Here is an 18,629-nt window from a genome sequence, read left to right on the forward strand (position 1 = left end):
GTAAAAGCGGAGTAAAATCGGTGTAAAAGCGGGATAACCGGTGTAAAAGCGGAGTAAAATCGGTGTTAAATCGGAGTAACCGGTGTAAAGGCGGGTTAAAAGCGGGGTAACCGGTGTAAAAGCGGAGTAAAATCGGTGTTAATGCGGAGTAACCAGTGTAAAAGCGGAGTAAAACAGGTGTAAAAGCGGGGTAAATTGCGTCCGCTTGGAGTATTAACTTTGAAGATTATAAAACATAAAAAACGTCAGTTCTTTATGAAAATTAATAAAGAATATTATTTATTAACAAGTATAGTGATCGAGTAAGTCAAAATATTCACAAAGTAAAATCTTTTAACACCGGTAAAGAATATCTACACCGGCGGCTGCGTCATTTTAACACCGGTCTAGAATATTTACACCGGTCCCGGCGTTATTTTAACACTGGTACGAAATATTTACACCGCTCTTTTAAATTTGAATCAGTGAAAATAGTGACTATTCACTGTTTACTAGTGAAAAGTATCTCACTAATTCAAACAGTAGTATACTTTTCACTAGAAATAAGTGACTTTTCACTGCCAAATAGTGATTGTCACGTGATTTTCACTAATTCGTTTTTAGAGAGCGGTGGCGGCGTTTTCACACCGCTTTCGGGGGTAAATTTAACACCGATAATTTTAACACCTACACCACTTGGACTTACCCCTGTGATTTTTTACAGTGCATAAATTTCGAAGTGACATAAATTACTCAGAGCAAAATTTCGCGCTTCAAAAAGGCCAAAAAAATCTGGTCTTCATTTTGCTCCGAAAAATAAAATTATGTAGATAATTAAAATCAATGGTAATAAATTATTTGCTCTTCTTGGGTACCCGGCGTACCCCGGTCTCCCCTAATTAATGTAATAAATAATAATAAACAGGAAACAATATAGTAATAGCGGTTTCGAGGAGAGCCTTGAGGGAAAGTATAAAATAACAAAGGCCTACAGGGTGAGCAGAGAAGGATCCAGCAGGTAAAGAGCTATTGGATAAAGTTAAGCGTAGTTTGTAATAGAAACTAAAGAGCTAAGTTTTAAATGCACGGCCCGTGCTGAACATTTTCTCTACAACCTTCGCAAATATTAATTTATAATTTATTTTACCTGGATACACAAAGGATGATATATAATACTTTGGATATTAGTTGATTTATAAAGACTGAAATAAGAAAATTTCAAGTTTTATTTTTTACTTTTTTATCCAGATAAAAAAAACTTTGAAAGTCTTTTTATCTGGTACTTGGTATAATTAAAAAATTCAATAAGTACACGAAGAAAGTAATAAGTACAAGACTGAGCCATTGATCCGATGGTTTAAATTGTTCTGAAAAAGACCGTCAGTTCAATTACCCGTAACTAGCAACCAGCTGCACTATCTCTATACTGCAGACTGCACAGATAAGTATTAAGTTTGAATTCTTAACGAACAGCAATTATCGGTATAACTAAAATAATAAACCGTTATAATGCCACCAATAATTGCAGTAATTGCTATTGGATTTTTTTTTATTAGCGCAGAAAACTTGATTGGCCAGTTTGTTTTTTTTATGTACTCAGTCGGACGGTGTTTATTTTTTTAATCAACGAGATGAGGTTTGTTATTTATTTTTTATATATTTCATGTTGCAGATGCCATAAGGGCTGTTCTAGTGAAAGGCATCACCCGGGATAAGAGCGTATATTAAAACTGCGCCCTTCTGACACCCGAGATCGATGTTTTTTTTGGTGGGAAAGTATTAAAAAATATGAAACATTTTTTTTTATTAATTCTAATTTTTTTCACGCCCTTACGACACTTGGGAATCCCAAGGGTGTAAAAAAAAATTAATTAAAATAATCAGGCTGGCAGAATTTTTTTGCATTTAGAATAAAATTACATGAGTAAGTGAAAAAAAAAATTTTTACGCCCTTATTCCGAGTGCCATAAGGGCGTGTAAGTATTTAACATGTGTGACGCGAGATGTATATTTATAAATATGTGTGCGGGTGAATATGAAGAGAAGTAATTGAATTGAATCTTGTAACAGCGGACGGACATATATATGGTGTAAAAAAAGTCTGGGGTTTTTGGGTGAATAATTAATGAGTGCGAATGTTAAATGTAAATTACGTGATGTATGGAATAGCAACGGTCAATAATGTAATTGTTTAAGCAGATCAAACTCTGGGGGCTAGGGTGCAAATGAAAGCATATGGTTAAAGTTCATTGGATTCATCTCTGGAGCTCTCGAGCTAATGTCAATTACAATAGAAATGCTACTACTGTGAATTCAACCACACTGCTAAATGTAATTATCTACGTACGTTAATCATGTGTGGGTGGCTGGAAGGGAACTCGATGAAAGGGAGAGATCTGCAGCCATGTAGAAACGATAACGACCTAGTTAACCTTATATTACTTTTGGACGGATTGTATGTTTTGTCAGTAATTCCTAGATGCTAATTTTGATTCTCATATTTTATGGGGTTATATTTTTTGTCAGCTATTGCAATCCTAGTTTTCCTTTAATAGATTCTCTGTTCCAATTAAGATCTCAAGATTCTTTTTTAGTTATTCCAGCAATTATTTTACAAATAAATTTTATTATGCCCCTTTTTGTTTCTTTGAAAGTGATAACGCGACGATTAATGTCCCGCTAAAATTCAAAAGTTAATTTCTGGTATAGTCAGAAATCAATAGAACGGCGGCTCACTTTTTCATAAAAAGTTTTTCAAAACAAAAACCATTTCAGCCTTCTAATGCCCGAATAGAACTCAGTTGAAAAAAAAATAATAAAAGTCAAAAGTCAAAATATTCTCGGTACTTTCATAAGCCAAGTATGCAAAAAGTTGATCGTTACCACTTGTAAAATAACAACACGGACATATTGTCCTGGAGAATTTCCAAGAGCGGAGATAAAACACACGGTAACTCTCAGCGGCATCAGAACGTAAAATAAAAAAAAAGCAATTTAACCCTTGTATCGAGCGGCATTACCAGCGAGAGAATATACGGCTATGACTATCAAACTGCTGGAATATGTCCTCAGCAAATCGGTTTCCGATAAATTTCGACCGAAGGTGAGAATAAGTTTTTTTGCTGTGCACACAAAACTCGATATAAGTTTTCATATACAAACATATATATTATCTTCACCTATCTATGCATTGTATACTCATGCCTGTCCACATACTTATACATACATATATATATAATATATATAAGCCAGCCGATCTCGGTTCGAAGATCGCAGGATAACTCCCACCTCATACCCGTAAAGAGACAGAATGCATATGGGCTGCACTACACCGAGTCTCCGATAAGTCTCCCAGGATATGTTTACTTTAAAAATATCACTATGTAAACGTGCTGTCGATTTACTGTACCAGCAGTAGAGATTCGAGCTAGAAAGTAACCACCCAGTATAGCAGGAGGACTTTTAAAAAGGTGGTTTCAAAGATACAACTACAAGATACAGCACGTCTTTGATTGCTTTTCTTAACCCTCTACCTCTACCTCTGCCTCTTCCTCTTCATCGTCCCTTAGTCTTCTGTAGACTCATTTCTACCTACTCACGTTTTTCTTTGTTCGCGTACACTAGACCCCACTACAGTACACTCTGCACTAGATACTAACTACAAGGACGAGAAAAGTCAATATACAATAAACTACAAGAAGGTTAAGCCCGGAAGAATTAAGAGCGCTGCAATAAAACTTGGATTATTTTAGAATCGATTAGTTTACTTAAGTTACCAATTTGTTATTTTTTTTTTCGCTTCATTAGGCTTTACTGCATAAATAGGGATAAGGATAGGGGTCTGAGTTAAATATAACCTGGGGTAGATTTAGCGACCTTAAATTGTCTAATTTAGAAAAAATATGGACATTATTAAATTTTGTTTCAGCGGTTAATCATTTGGGCGACTGGTAAAATGTTCAAAATCGCAAACTCGCGGGTTTGTTTTAGCTACGGGTGGGTGAGTTTTGAGATGTTATGTAAAGGTGGAGGTTAAATGAGTTAGAGTCAGAGTTAGTGTAAGAGAAAGAGAATTAAAACTCACCGGGATCAGCGGATGGATGAGCTCGGGTAAGTCTGCAGAGCTGCAGAGGAAGATAACGCGTGTCCGCTCGCGGTGGCGATTTCGGCGGCGGCGGGGTCGCACTCAAAAATCCCCGTTGAAGTTCCCAGCCGACTTCTTGAATTATTGAAGCCTTTCTGAAGTACGGCGTCACCTCTCGTAGATATTTCACTGAAACAAAAAATTAAACAGATTTGAAAAATCGGCGGTAAAATTTGAATTTCAAAATTTCAAATAGACGACTTTTGAGGCCGGTAATAAAATACTGAATGCTAGATGATAAAATGTGTTAATATATTTTGTAACAAAGATTAAAATAGTTAATGGCATTGACCAAACAGCAATCGGTCTTTATACTACCGATTAAACGAGAGTATTAGTTTGAAAATTGTTTTGAATTTATGATCTATTTTACGACTTAGGGTGGACAGCTGGGATATATATAGATGTATATATATTGACGGAGCAGTTATTACTTAAGTGTTCAATCAACGGAGGAAGGAAGAAGGAGGACGAAGAAAGTGTCGAGTGTAGACGCATCTAAGAAAGTATTTACGAGAATTTAAAAATAAATCGACGTGTATTGTTCTCGTATCGTAAAACGCGAGCGTAAAATGGATATTTTTACTGGACGTTTGTGAGCGATATAACCGAGTTTAGTCGTTAGTTTTTTATCTACAGATGTATGGATGTATAAAATATTTGAACGCGCGCATTAATTGTATAAATAAATATAAACATGCCGGAGTAAAAACATTATGGGACACTTGAATTTAAATTAGATACATAAACTATGGTGTCATGAATTTTTTATTGCCGTGAATTTTATGGATATTTATTTAAATAATTTTAAATTTATAAATACTAGATATTTATAGAACATAAATTGACAAAAAAATCAATAGCCAGCTTTAACGGCAAGAACACTTTCCTGTATGCGGATCTATAATGAACTAGAGAAACACTTTAATTGAAATAATTATTAAAAATAATACGACTGTTAGTAATAACATTTAAACCGTTCTTATCCATGCTTCCTTGTATATATATTTATACAAAACACACTTGTAGAAATAACATTTACCAAAACTCTCGTACATTAAACTCACCTCTGGTTGTGTATTTCCGACTAGACATTGGACGCCAGAGTACTGAGTACCGAGAGCAAGTGGGCATTGCTTGCTTTGCCAGGAAATTCGGACAAAGAACTCTCCTAAGGGTGTTGGAGACACGTTGGCTTGGCTTTCATATGTACATACCCACATATATACATACATACTTACATACATATCTATATAAGATAAGCTGATAAGCTTTTATGGCCGGGATTATTTATTACTTAACATTCCGCCGGTCTTTATGAAGAGCCGCCCAAGTGTATGTATATATCACCATTAAATTCCAAAATTTACCACTAGTTATAATAACATACATACACTTATATAGGGGAGGGTGGGGCAGAGCGGCCCCCCTGAAATTTTGATCAAAAAAAAAATTTTTTTTTTTTCGCCTAATTACTATAAATTTGATATGTTTGCGCATTTTTACCCCTACGCATGACATTTGGGGCCAAATGGACAAGCCCAAAATTTTGAAAAAGTGATTTTTTCATATTTTTCTCGTCAAATTAAAAAAAAATTATTATAATTCCACATTTCTAGCCCTACGCATAACACCTGGGGCAAAATGGACCAGCCGAAACTTCCGAAAAAATTATTTTTTCATATTTTTCGGCCGTTTCTCTATGTAAGAGGCAAATTTGGTCACTAAAAATTTATAAAAATTAAATTTTTTTTTTTTTAGTTGATAAATTTTTGAAATAAAGTAAAATTATAGAATTGATTTTTTTTTTTATTAAATAACAATTAGTAATTAAGGTAATCGAGAGTGAACGATTTTTTACGCTTTAAAAAATTTTTTTCGAGTAATATAAAACCAAAAATAGTTGTCAAGAGAAAGAAATACATTCTTAATGATGAAAACAATTTAAAAAAAAAAAAAAACGAAAAAAAAATTTTTTTTATCACTTTTTAGAGGGGGGCCGCTCTGCCCCACAAAAAAAAAAATTTTTTTCAGAATTTTGGCAAAATGTCCATAAATTTGTTCGAAATAGGACAAAAGTAAAGTGATCTTATGGTTGAAAGCCACAAAAAATAATAATTGGCTTAGGGGGGCCGCTCTGCCCCACCCTCCCCTATGTATGTATGGTAGTTCGACTTTACTCCGTGAGATGACTTTGTAGAGATCGCGCCTCTCGCAACTCGTCCCTTTGCCTGTTTAAATATCAATTCCAACATGGCGTCTTAGGTGGGGTAAAAGATGGACACATTGACTGAGAAATCTCAGCTGTCGTGTACTCAGACGAACAGTCTCTCACTCCACAAATTCATTTTTCCATCTCTACTCTTCTCATTATCACTGATAACGTTTCGCTCTTTGGTATTTGGCGACTTAAGCGGTGACTGTTTCAATTTACTCTTGTACTGTCGTCGCTAGATATATATTATCAGGCGGATGAAGAAATAATATATGAAGTATATTAAGTATCCCGGGTATTTATGCACTTTGATATAAATTTTAGCGATACCGCGTAGCATCAATAACTTTCTATTGGTATTGCGCATTGGTATTATCTGAAAATGTATAGTCGGACGTACGAGCTGTTTAATATATTTATTTTCTGATTTAGCTTTGGTGTATGGTATTATATTGAATTGACCGCGGGCTACATGTAATTTTGTGAATTGGCTGTAGATTACCCATCATTCGTACTGTGGAACGCGTATTTCTGTCAGACTAATTCACCCAAATGACCAAATATTCTCATAGCACTTTCTCCGATTGCCCGCGTGTATACACCATTTCCAATGTTTATCACTTTGTAATCTATTAGTGTTTAATTTATATATCAGTCTGGGTTATTTTGTCTAATTATTTTGCTTTGTTTACAGAAATCTATCAAATCGTATTGGTATGAATCGAACTCGATTTTTGAATTTATTATTTGCTTAAGTAATTAAACTGGATAAAAGCGAGTGTTAATGGAAACTCTGTGTAATTAACATTCTATTTAAATAATTACAGGGAATTAGAAATCGATACCATTAATTCCTCCCTCAATTTGAATTTCAGTTTGATGTTATATTTACTTTAGTTATTAAATATGTTCATTTAATTGAAGCCTATGACGACTGGGACTAACGGATCAGCTGCAAATTTGTTTTTATTTTAAAAAATGCCTAGTCTTATTCCAGAGAAAAAATCAAATTTTTGTTCAAATTATTTACAGACTGGAAAAATTAGACTTGGGAATCAACTGATAATTTTTGAAGCCCGTTTTTTTTGTAGCGCGAAAATCGACGAGCGTGTCGTTAATTTAATGCCTGCGGATGACATTCGCAAATAACGTCGCGTATCCAAAGTAACTGAAGAATGAAAATGTTGATAAAATCGACGGGGGAAAAAATAAATAAATAATTCGCGGAAATAAAAAATAGGGACGTTACTGTGAATTTCGATAATTTTGCGATCGAAGTGAGCGTCGCTGGCGTCGTCCCACACCGGCAATTTGTCGATTCGATCGGCGCGAGCGATAACGAAATTTCCGATGCCGGATAATCCAAGCGAGCACGCGAAATGAATTCGATGTGCAACCGAATATTTTAACATCCTCTCCCCCTCTTACATATATATATATACATATAAATACACGTATGTGTACTGGATATTTCTATATACAAGAATTACTTTTGGGTTAGGAGAAAATTCACAGAGAGTGGTGCGTCGGATGATATACTAGATTGGTAATATGGTTTAACATATATGTAATGTATATTTATATATATTATATGGGTAGAGGCGGCGGATAATTCGTTGATTTCGAGGTTGATAACAATTTCACTGGAAAATTGCCAGAAGTCTGTACACACGTGAATTTTCTGATGACGTGCGATCAACGTTACCCTGATCCCACTAATGTAACCATTAAATTCAATGGCTTCTGCATATCTTTATTTAATTTTACGAAATTCGAGCGAACGGAAGCCGAATCCGGAATACTAAGACCATTACACAAATAGAACCATTTATTTATTTTATTTTTTTTTGCTAGAAAATTGGTGAGAAATTTTTAAATTCAAGTATCGGTTGATTTAAAATTTGTTGTATAAATAAATAAAATAGTCGGAGCAGATGTTACTGAAAAAGTGTAAGTTTGAGTAAAAATGAGATTCAGTTAGAGCTTGAAGATTAAAAATGAAATAACAGATGATAAATAACAGACATAATAAGCTTAGTATCAAATAAAGTTACAGCATAGAGCCTAATTCTGGCGTAAGACAAAAAAAATGAAAATTTTAATCAAAACACTCAACAAATACCCTGGGGTGAAGTTAATCCAGCGAGGGTGTTCCCTCCAGAAAAAGAAGAAAAAAAAGCCCTGATACGAAATCTTGGGTGAAATCGTTTTGCCAAAGTACGTAGAGCTTATCCCTGTATATAGAGAGAAAGGAAGGACTGAGGCATTTAATCGGGCGGGAGCGTCTTATCTCAGCCCTGATGTCTGCAGAGGAAGTAAAATGAACAGGAAAGCAAAAAAATAAAATTAAAAGCCAATCGAAAATGGTATTTCTCTCTCGCTCAAAGGCATCGCCGACTCCATACACTCGACTACGAGCCACTTCTTCAGCCTGTTATTCTTTATTTTTGGTAAACGAGAGGGTGCTTAGCGGACCTTTTTTCATCCCCTCGAAACCCTGATGTCTGATGCCCATTATTCTGCCCGCTCTCTTCCTCTAGCCGCCATTCTATCTCTCTTCATCTCTTCCTTCTTGAGCTCTCGAGAGAAATTACCGGCGATTACCACCGCGATTCCTGTCCACAATTCCAATTCAAAAGCTTTCGAGGACCCACTTCCCTCTGTGCCGTTACCGTGCCACTAATACTCCATTCTTACATTAAAACCACCATCAACACTGTCAATCCAATAACCCAAAGCTCCTTACTCCTCCTTTTGTCCAACAATATTATTATTTCCCGGATATTTCCCCTGTTGCTTCCACAATAAATTAACAATGCAATAAAATGTTACGGTTTATAAATTTATTTCTGCTGCTCAATGCTTTCAATGGATGAAACTTTTTTCATCTCCGTAAAAAATAAAAAAAATGAAACGTGATTGCGGGCTGTTTGTCCGCCTGCCTGCCTGCCTTTTGTTCCCATGCGGATTTGTACTTTTATTTTCGGGGAGAGGACCGATGCGATGGAACTGCATATCTATAGTTCTATCTGGTCTACTCGGTTCTTTGCGTAAACAAACGATACGGACCTTCGTGAGACAAACAGCCAACGGTGGTCTGCTGTCGGTTGCGTCTCGGTGAACGATAAATTGCGGTATCGATTCCCTCGGCACCGAGAGCGAGACTACGCCCTCGAGAATCCCCCGACACCACTGGCACACACTCGTTCGAGATTGTTGAAGGCTGTTAAGACTTTTTAACCGGTGAATAATGTCCCTCGTAATGCCATTTGTTTTTCACGCTCCTTTTTTACCCTGTCGTAATTACACAATAATAAACAAATTGGTTCTTTTAATTTACATTTTAATTGTTTAATTAAACGCTCAGTCTTTTTTAAAGAGTTTCTTGCCCGCACTAACATTACCACCGGTTACTTTAAATTATATATTTTAAATTTCATTTTTAACTGTTTTATCTTTAATAATTCCACGGTACGACCATCCATTACTGCTACGATAAAAAAACTCGTAAAATTGAGTTAATACCTACAATCCAAGTGTGTCCCTATTATTTCTTAAATTTATTCCTCTTGAAAATTGTTTATAACAGATCAAAAAAATTTTATTCCTTCAATTTAAATTTTTATTTTTTTTTTCGAGTTGTTAATTTTCTAATTAACCGCCACGTTTATTTTTTTTCAAGAATTTTTTCATCCTCAATTTTCAAAGGAGGCAAAATTTCGAGTTTCGAACCGAGTCTACACAGAAAAAAAGAATTTCTTGGCGCAAGAAATATTTTGTATTATGAATTGAAGACAAAAATTTTTCTTGGCTCAAGAATTTTTTTCTCGCCTAAAAAATTTTTTTCTTGTTCCGAGAAAATTTTATCTTACCCCAAGAAAAATTTTGTTTTCACTTTATAATACAAAAAATTTCTTGGGTCAAGTAAAAATTTTCTTAGAGCAAGAAAAAATTTTTTGCGCCAAGAAATCCTTTTTTTTCTGTGCAGGGAAAATAGCCCAGAAATTTGTCCTTTACAGCTTTTACTTGATGCCCAAATAAACTTCAGTAAAAAAAAATTTTGTTTATTTCAAGTAAATTTCAGAAATACTTTTCCTAAAAAAAAGTAAAACTCTTTTCAGAAATGAGATGCATTCGGGCGCCTTTACAGGTGTTTCATTCCGTCGATTAATTTTCTGTTTAAAATAAAATTGAAAACAAGCCGGAAGTATAAATTTCAATCCCAGTTAGTCTTTACCGTTATAATTGCAGAAAACTCGCTCTATGGCCATAAACCATTTATAAGAAAAAATCTAAAATAAACATAAAGTGTATTTCCAGGTCGGTAAAATGATTATAAAAATAGTACGGGTTGCAGTATTTTTCCGGCGTGCACGAAGTGACCGTAGTGGTTATCCGAGATTCGACGTGGGTAGTTTAGATAAAAGAGAATGATATTCCAAGAACGCTTTCGTCGGTCGTCATGGGACCAATATCCTCCGTTTTCTCTTCAGTTTCAGCCCGAGCTCGCCATACCAGTCGAACTATCTGAGTAGTATATATAATAGTAAGAAAACCACATCCACCGCGTTAAGCCCTTTTCCTTTCCTGAGAAAACCCATTTTCCCTCTTATACTCGAGTCTTTTCCCCTCCCTGTCCTCCCTCTCATGTATATATGTATAGTATTTTCTCTTTTCGGTTGCTTACTCGCTCGCTATCCTCATCCATTCACCATCGGCTTTCTTTATATGACTCATATCTACTCCACATACACTCATCATCTTATTCCGCCTTTTCCAATGACTTCAGCTTCAGCTCTAGCTCCAGCTCGAGCGATTTTTTTGCTGTTTGTTATATAACTTTTTTTTCATACATAAATAATAATTACGGAGGTAAATAAAATATTCAAAGTAAAATTAAAAAGTCATGAATATTTAAAAATATTTACCTGTAAAATAAAATTAAAAAAAAATTTCCGCGAAAAAATTAGAAAATTTTTTTTACAAGTGTATATTTATACTCGAGTATAACTTTGATAAATTTTCCGAGCTCCAATAAAAAAAGGGTGCATGTTATATGAGAATTACTGGGAGCTCGAACCAAATATAAAGTGAGCAAGCGAGAGAGAAGTCAAATAACGAGATGTGGATAAAAAAGTATGTGTATGTATATGAACATGGAAAGAAAGAAGCTTGTGTAGAAGCGTCGGTGGATATAAACCAAGTTAGGATGCCCAACGAAACAGGAAACAGGTCGTGACAAACAACCCTCGTCTGCAGACGAAAATAAAACCAACGTAAAAAGTTAAAAATAAAGTTTTCAGAATTTTTTTTTTTTTTTTCAAACTTTTCTTTGTTATTTGGACAAAAAAAAAGGTATCAATAGAAAACTTTTGAGTACACATCAATTTGTAAAGTTATGCAGAGTTTTGAATAAATGGGTTTTTAAATATTTTTAATTTAAAAATAAATATTCAAATTGGTTTTTAATTATTTTTGGTAAAGGCCAAAGGAGTTTGCAGTTTTTCTTTTGATTGGATTGTTTAGTATTCGAATAATTTACATTGTCATGGTAAATAATATTCGCTAAAAAAATTTCCTCGATGGAAATGTAACGATCTAATGAATTCACCGACCGCAAGCCGAAATTTGTACGTTGGAAAACTTCTAAATTTGAATAAACAATTAAAATAATTTAAATTTACAGATACTAATTTCTTTAATTTTTTAAAAAATTTATCTTTTTGAGTAAGCGGAGCCTCAAAAATTTAAATAAAAATTACTAGGAATTTTTTAATTACTCATTTGAGCGAGAGAAATAAATAGCGCATCTTAATCCAAAAAGTAGTTGCCCATAGCTAAAAAAAACGGATTAATCCCCAACGAAATGAAATCCAGCGAAGATAAATCTCCGATCCATCTGGCAATTAAAAAAAGTATTACAATGACAGTTAGTTAGTCAACTAGTTCGACAGTGAGATATATCTCCTTCTCACCCACACGTGAGATAAAGAGCGTGCACTGCCGCAGTTAAACGATCAATGGCTGCTTTGTAGTATCCGCGAGCGTATCCTACGCCCACTTGTGAACCCGATGAGTTCGGAATACCGTCGCGAGTATTGCACACGCAGGATGCTGCAGAAATACCAGCAGCAGTACCACCACCAGTACCAGTACCAGTACCAGTACCACCAGCAGCAGTAACAGTAACAGACTACATTGGGATATATGCGAACCAGGATAATCCCTTTAACGGTATAGGAGTGAAAACGTGGATGAGAAGCGGCTGCCACACCAGCTAGTATCTATTACGCGCAACGTGCTCGGACTTTTAAAGGCCTTTCCCTTCCTCTGCTGTGTTCTACTACCAACGAGAACCAGCTCACCCTACAGTATAGAGAGAGAATGAGTGGACGTTGATATTCGACGGGCGTACATTTTGACGTCGAGCTTTTCGTGCGCGAACGACGTCTGTGTATCGCAACCAATATATGATGCATACATATACATATACATATACATGCTGATGGATATAATATATATATGTGTATGTTTAGCTGATCCAACTGATCCTTTTCCCATTATCCATGTCACATGAGAATGAGCCTGAAAGCTTTATTACCAACTAGACCATATCCACCGGATCATTTATATCTCTCGCTACGAATTAATGCTGGTCTTTTCTAGTTGAATCTCTCTGATATGCTTGTGGTATGTATGTATGCATGTATCCATATATTTGTGAAGGGGTCTAGGATTCACCACAGGTTGGGCGATATATCAATTGACTTTATCCTACACGATCTACTTGCCGGAATTTTTGTTATTTGCTCTGATTTTATTCAGAGACTTCATCACTTTCTGTAATTTCTGGTTTTTTTTTATCATTCGAGTCTATTGTGTGGGAATCAGTCGACGGGATCCAATTTGCAGGCTTGTTTCTTTCTGTCTTTCGGCCTATTGAAGATCACCCGGGCAGACTTGAATCTCTATTCAGAGCAAATTGAGCGACTGTGCAAAGCGCTTACGGTCACTGTATTTAACAGTTTGCTCGGACGGTTTATAATGTGGGATTGGGAAGAAGATTAATAGTTTAGTGTCATTTGGGTAAAAATACAGGCAGGTATTGAATTTATGATATGGAAGAAATGTTAAGTGAAAGGGGCTACATTTAGAGCTGTAAGACTGCCCGGAGGCTGTGGATATGCAGGAGGGGCGATAGAGTTATGGCCAGTATGAAACCTCTGGCAAATGATGCACGCGTACGTGACTAGAGTTAACTTGAGCTTGCAGCAGTCCGTAACCCCCAGCTATCAGCCTCCGGTATCAGTTCATATTTTATCGCCTTTCCTAGACCCTGACGCTGTAGAACCAAACCGGGATATTGATATGGATCCAAAAATATTGACTCTGATTTTTTAACTCGGTTGTAAAATTTTAAAGCTCTAAAAATGCGAGATTATCAAGACGGGCTGAGTTTAAAACTGAGCAAAAAATATGTAAAAGTATTTTGACAAAAGAAGGGAAGTTATAAAAGGGGTCGTAATTTTATGGTAAAGGTACAAAAGAAGTAAAATTGATCCTTTTTTTTAATCGTCACTGGGATGGTGTCCAATAATAGGAATGGATTTAAATGAAAGGTAAAACCAGCATAATAATACGGATGTCGGTTTTATTCTGATGAATAATGCTGATGTATTCAATCAAGAAAGTCTGATGGCGTAAGGCGTAATCTAGTGAAATGGTGAGCTAGCTAGGCGCCTGCATTGGGTTCTGGGGTGTCAGGGAACAAGAAACCCTGCACGGGCTGCGGCTACACCAGGAAGGATCCGAACTACATCTATATAGAGATATGTATATGATAGACGGTAAAAGCAGGATAGGAGCGAGCACGTAATACCTCTGGGTAGAAAGCGTTATGGCAGACATATTGGATCATCATGGCTGGATACGATACAATCAGAATTCCACCCCCGTCGCGAATACCTCTCACTCTAGGATAGTACTGCAGCTACTAGTGTTTTCAAGCAATGTACTATCCAAGTGCGTTTCTCTATTAAATTTCTTGCAACGTAACTTCCAAGACAATGGCTGAATCATTTTACAAATACACCGGCGTGTAAGTTAATTGATCCTGAATTGCTTTAGATTAACATTGATTTTGCGTCTTTGCATATTAATATTAAGAGAAAACACAAGATACCGGTGAAATAACTCTACTGCCACCTTAGTCGGGAGCTTCCCGAGTCGAAAATTAGAGCCCATTTAGAGCCTTCTAAAGTCGGACCTATTTCGGACTTGGAGGCTCTAAATAGAGTCTGTTTCTATGTTAAATTAGGTCCGATTTTGGTCCCTGAAGTGCTACAAATTTCCGTTTTCGGCGCTTGCGGGCTTAATCTAGGATCTGATGAAAATTAAAATTAGGTCCGATTTAGGGCCTGTACGCCCTAGTTTATTGTAATAATAATAATATTAATAATTATAATATTAATAATAGTAACATTAATAATAATACTCATATTATTAATATCATTAGCATGATTAATATTGTGATTAATAATAATCTATGTTACTCTAGGTTTTTTTTATACTTACAATGCTTAAAATGATTGCAATTAAAATTATCAAAATATATAGCTAATGCTGTTAATAGTTTAATTTTTTATAATAATCAACAACTCCTAAAGACGTCAGATGACTAATCTTATCGTCAATTTTAGCGCTAGATTCTGTAATAAATAAAAAAATTATTATATGTAATGAATAAATAATTAATCACTGTGACTGCTGAATTTAATTTCAATATAATTCAATATTAATAAATTTCGTTGCATGTCAAAAAATAATGCTTACAATTAATTTTAAAAAATTTTAAACTTTTTTTATCATCACAAATTATTTAATTATAATGAATCGAAATTTATTACGGGACTAATATTGTCGGACTTGAAGGCTCAAAATCGGACCTGTCAGTGAATGTTAGGACCTCTGGGTTCTAAATCGGAGCTACAGGACTACAGGGCTCTAAATCGGATCTATTCAGGGCTAGAGGGACCTATATAGGCTCTAAATTTCGACTCGGGTTTGCGTGTTTACCCTCGCCTCAAAATTTTCACTCTCCCACTCGCACTAAACCTTTAAAAAGAAGACAGTCCAATCAATGCCCGTAAGGGTTTTTCGGCTCAATTTAATTTAATATCCATAAAAAATAATGAAATTTCATTGGCGTCCGTCAGTCGGGTCAATTGTATGTAGACACGATACCTCTAAAAAAAATGAATTAATACACTCGATTTTTTTTCATTGACTTCTGAACTACATACGAGAGAACCCTATAAAATATCTTTACTCTAATTACTTCCGTTTAATTACAATACATGTATATTAGCAGAGCAAGACTGGCAATCTGAGACATTTATTTTATTTTCTTCGTGTCTGTTTGTTATTTAGCACTGGCCTCAAGGCGCTTATTTATAAACTTTTGTTTAATGTCAGTTTCATTTGAAAAATAATGCTATTAAATAATGAAAAGTAAGAGAAAAATAATTTATTATTTATTTTTAATAATTTATATTCCATGTGCATTATGCTCGGGATGTAAAATAAAAAGTATCGGTAAAGTAAAAGCATGTTGCGATACTCGAGAGAAATACCAGAGTAGTAAAATATTCTCTCGTTGTATACAACTATAAAGAGCGCGGAGAGTGATGGAAGAAAATAAAACGAATGCTAAGTGGCATCAGCTATGTGGTGAGAATATACAGATAAAACCACCAGTATCTACAAATACTAAATATATATACATATATCTACATAAAATGAAAAATAAAAAAAAACTATTTTTTTGCTACAGATGAAATGAAACTAGTTTATAAATAAATCACGCACTACTTAAAAGACATCTCCACTCAGTCTGAGTTTTTAGTGTGAAATGTGTGCGCTGAAGTTTCCTCAAGTACTCAGACGCCCCCTGAGGCAGAATTTTGAATCACGCGTATGTCTAAGTGGTCTAAGCTGTTACACTGTAAATAATCACCGGGGTAAGTCCAAGCGGTGTAGGTGTTAAAATCGGCGGTGTTAAATTTCAACACCGAAAGCGGTGTGAAAATAACGCCGCCACCGGTGTAAATATTCTGTACCGGTGTTAAAATAACGCCGCCACCGGTGTAAATATTCTAGACCGGTGCTAAAAAAAATTCTCCGGTGTTAAAATAACGCCGCCATCGGTGTAAATATTCTGTACCGGTGTTAAAATAACGCCGCCACCGGTGTAAATATTCTAGACCGGTGTTAAAATAACGCCGTCGCGAGTGTAGATATTATTTACCGGTGTTAAAATATTTTACTTTGTGAATATTTTTACTTACTCGATCACTATACTTGTTAATAAATGATATATTTTATTAATTTTCATAAAGAACTGACATTTTTTGTGTTTTATAATCTTTAAAGTTAAAACTCCAAGCGGACGCAGTTTACCCTGCTTTTACACCGGTATTACTCCGCTTTTACACCGATTACCCCGCTTTTACACCGATATTACTCCGCTTTTACACCGGTTACCCCGCTTTTACACCGATTTTACTCCGCTTTTACACCTGTTACCCCGATTTAACACCGGTATTTTTAACACCGGTGAATTACTCCTCCTACACCGGTGTAATTTTATTTTAACATCGGGCGGAGTTAAAATGAGTCCATTTTTAACACCGCTCTTTTTACAGTGTATGGACTCGAAATATTGAATTATTTTTTATCCCAATAAAATCTGACGATAAATTGAATATTAAATATTTCCAGATCCCCGGGTGCAATAAGCAGTTTTAGCTCTGGATGCGGGTGGGAAATAATTCACACATGAATAAACGTCATCATTTCTTGCACGCGTTGTGAAAAATTTTATTCCTGGCGCACAAACTGTTTGACGGCGGGAGATTTTTTTATTAGATCCCATTGTCTTGTTGTTAATTTAAACGGCTGTCGTTCATGCGTCAATAATTTATAATAAAGTATTTCAGAGGTACGGTTTAAATTGACGTTAACTGCCGATTAATTATGTCGTTAATTTAATTTATTTATTAATATATTATTTTAAATGCATGAGGTAGAGCTGATTCATTAAATTGACGTCAGTCTGGTGTGAATTTTAGCTCTCGAGAGTTCGTACGTCTGAGTGGCAGTCTTTGAAAATATTTATGTCCAAGGGCACTGCGTTGACGAGAATCACGAGGATGTATAGCTACGGCTCGTAAAAAACATTAACGCGAAATAAAAATAATTTCAAGTATATGACGGCTGAGAGGGCGACGTTACCAACACAACTCATCAGAAGTTTTCTCAATTGCTACAGCCCACATGTACGTGTCACTTATTTATGATGAATAATAAAATTTATGCCGCGGAATAAATTCATTTAATTTTTATATTTAAAGTAACGTTAATAAGAATTTATGCTGCCCGAATTTCAATGGCTGTAGATTAATAAAAAAAGTTTAATTTATATTGTTTTATAATTTATCGAGTGGCTTTGTGGAGTACGAGAGCATCTATGGATTATTTATTCATATAGATAATTTATAAATCATTAATCACTGGTAATTGTGGGAATTTTCCGCGAGTTGTATATGTGTATATTTTCACAATGGGCTTAGTAGCTTTCAAATTTAAATTTATTAATTAAATATGTTATTAATTTATTTTAATTAAAATGAATTAATTTTTATTTATTCGATTTAATTTTTGTGATTTCGGGCAATTATTTAATTAGTCAAAAGTATCACAAGCATATTAAAGACAGTGGGGGGTAAGTTAGTAACCTAGGGTAAGATGATTTTCAAAATTCATTTTCTGCTGAAATTCATAATTATGTCGTCAGAAAATAGGATAGTGTAGAAATTGGAAGCGATTATGGATTTTATTTTCATTTGAATTCATTTCGTCACTCGAAGTTTCCGAGTTTTAAAAAAAATCACTCTGTATATGAAATAAATACAGAGTTTGTCTTCCCAGGAAAGTGATTTTGGGGTGATCTATTTTTTATTTCAATCCTTATTCGCTTCAATTCGGAGTTTTAATATTAAAATAAACTTCTTTAAGTGAATTTCACTTCGAAAGGATTTAATAAATAAACAGTCATCCGCTCCGCATTCACTCCACTAATTTTTTACAGTGTAACAATTAATTAGTCCCTGATTAAACAACTGAATTCGACCGAATTAAAAATTTTAATTCTGTTATATTCTGTCGAATTCTGCAAAACAGAATTCAACTGAATTGAAAATTTGAATTTGAATTGAACAGAATAAAACCGAT

General features: G+C 34.9%; 1 protein-coding gene across 2 annotated transcripts in view; it reads right to left on the bottom strand.

The window, feature by feature from the left end:
- Positions 1-18,629, bottom strand: part of LOC130671646 (beta-1-syntrophin) — a 154,905-nt gene that overhangs the window by 43,001 nt on the left and 93,275 nt on the right. For both annotated transcript variants that reach the window (XR_008990547.1, XM_057475683.1), the window contains exon 3: positions 4,064-4,252. Coding sequence is in view for 1 of the 2 variants with exons in the window: in XM_057475683.1 (XP_057331666.1) it covers positions 4,064-4,252 (189 nt within the window). In the remaining variant the exon portion in view is untranslated. The remainder of the gene's footprint in view (positions 1-4,063; positions 4,253-18,629) is intronic.

The sequence above is a fragment of the Microplitis mediator genome, chromosome 7 (genome assembly GCF_029852145.1).
Source record: "Microplitis mediator isolate UGA2020A chromosome 7, iyMicMedi2.1, whole genome shotgun sequence".
Taxonomy (NCBI): domain Eukaryota; kingdom Metazoa; phylum Arthropoda; class Insecta; order Hymenoptera; family Braconidae; genus Microplitis; species Microplitis mediator.